Here is a 1,637-nt window from a genome sequence, read left to right as displayed (position 1 = left end):
AAAAAAAAGGCGCATCATACTTATATTCAACCAGTAAATCTTTTATCGAATTCAACGAAATAGCCTGTCACGGAATATTAACTGTTTCTCTCTAGAATTTAGAGCAAAAGAAAACTATATAAATTATGAGCCTTGCCCCAACAATTTTTGAGTCCAACAACTGTTTAATTGTAGCACATAAACCATTACCAGTCATTTCTTCGGCAGTGAAGGATGCGTCTGGCCGCAAGCAACAAGGCTCTCCCGTAAAATAAGCTTTTGAGAACTTTTCACATTTAGAAGAGGCGGCAGCTATAAAGCCGGCGAGATGCTGATGGGACAAGTGTTCAGCTGATGATCTTACCGTCAACAGATTATGCCAGTGAGTCCGACAATCTTCGATGCTTCAACGTGATTTCCTACATAATGCGCGTTTTATCCTGTATACCAACAGAAAACCAACTCTAGGCTGGCACACCTTCGATGCTATTACTGTAATACTCAAGGCGGAACACAGGCAACATTCAGACAGTCAATCGATTTTATTCAGGCATTAAGCTTCAGGAGTTTATAGTTCGACGTATCAAATGAAATTTGTGTGCAGAACTTTATTTTAAATCGTTTTAGACGGGCCTTCATGAATCCACAAAATAATCCCTCCTTGAAATAAATTACAGAGAATTTCTTTGTTAGTAAATGAAGTCAGGCCACAATCAACATATCCTAAAATGACACACCAATACCCTATATAGCTCAAAAGTGGGCAAAATGCTGATGGGACAAATGCTCAACTGAGGATCTTACCGTCAACAAACTTGAGTCGGCGAAGACTCTTCGATGCTTCATCGCGGTTTGACACGAGTCGGTGAGAGGAGATCAGAAAACTACAACCGTCATTTTTCAACTTTCCACAAGTGCCAATGCATCTTGCCAGCTGTGCCGCAATTGCGGTGACAACTATTTGCACTTTGGGGATGTCGACTGCTACTTCACAAACGTACCGATTGAATGGTTGGTATCCCTGTTCCAACTATACCTTCTCAGATTCTAGAAGCTCAGACGGTCTGGATGCGGAATGTGCTACATTTGCTGCCCCGCTGTGCTACCCTGGTATCTGCGAGACTCCTGAATTTGCGACCCCAACAATTACCATCTTTGTTAAGCGCATACCAGCAACCAATGGTGACCCCAAAAACGCCTCAAATGTGTGGATGCTTGAGGGTGGTCCCGGATTGGCATCGACGCGTAGTAAGTTTGATTCATTTTCTTCAGTTATCGCTACTGCTCTAATTTCACCCTATTTTGACGGTAGTGGAACGAGATATGGTGAAGCTACACTCGATGTTGGAAGGTAATGTCAACGTGTACACGATGGACCATCGTGGGACCGGACGAAGCACTCTGTTGGATTGTCTCGCAGCTCAGGTGACAACTTTCGGCTCCCCATGGGGAGACGCGATTGGCATCTCAGAAGTAGGCTCGTGTGCCAACGCGCTGGAAAACGAGTATGGTGATCTCGCATCTTTCTCGATGACGAGTGCTGCCACGGATATTTCCACATTTATTACTGAGCACTCGAACGGAGCGAGTACCATCGTGTATGGGATCAGTTACGGCACAGCGTTGGTAGAAAGACTCATGCATGTGGCACCACCTCA

The 1,637-nt window shown here is 44.5% G+C and overlaps 1 protein-coding gene across 1 annotated transcript; it reads left to right on the top strand.

Moving 5' to 3' along the window:
- Positions 1-953: 953 nt before the first annotated feature.
- On the top strand, positions 954-1,609 carry PPTG_17802 (hypothetical protein; the record flags this gene model as incomplete). The annotated part of the gene is made up of 3 exons (XM_008915828.1): positions 954-1,227; positions 1,292-1,516; positions 1,590-1,609. 3 exons carry the CDS (start codon positions 954-956, stop codon positions 1,607-1,609), a joined length of 519 nt encoding a protein of 172 aa, XP_008914076.1.
- Between the last annotated feature and the right edge of the window lie 28 nt (positions 1,610-1,637).

This window comes from Phytophthora parasitica, assembly GCF_000247585.1.
Source record: "Phytophthora parasitica INRA-310 unplaced genomic scaffold supercont2.76, whole genome shotgun sequence".
In the NCBI taxonomy this organism is placed as follows: domain Eukaryota; phylum Oomycota; class Peronosporomycetes; order Peronosporales; family Peronosporaceae; genus Phytophthora; species Phytophthora nicotianae.
Note: the sequence above shows the minus strand (reverse complement) of the source record. Positions and strands in the feature narration are given on the sequence as shown.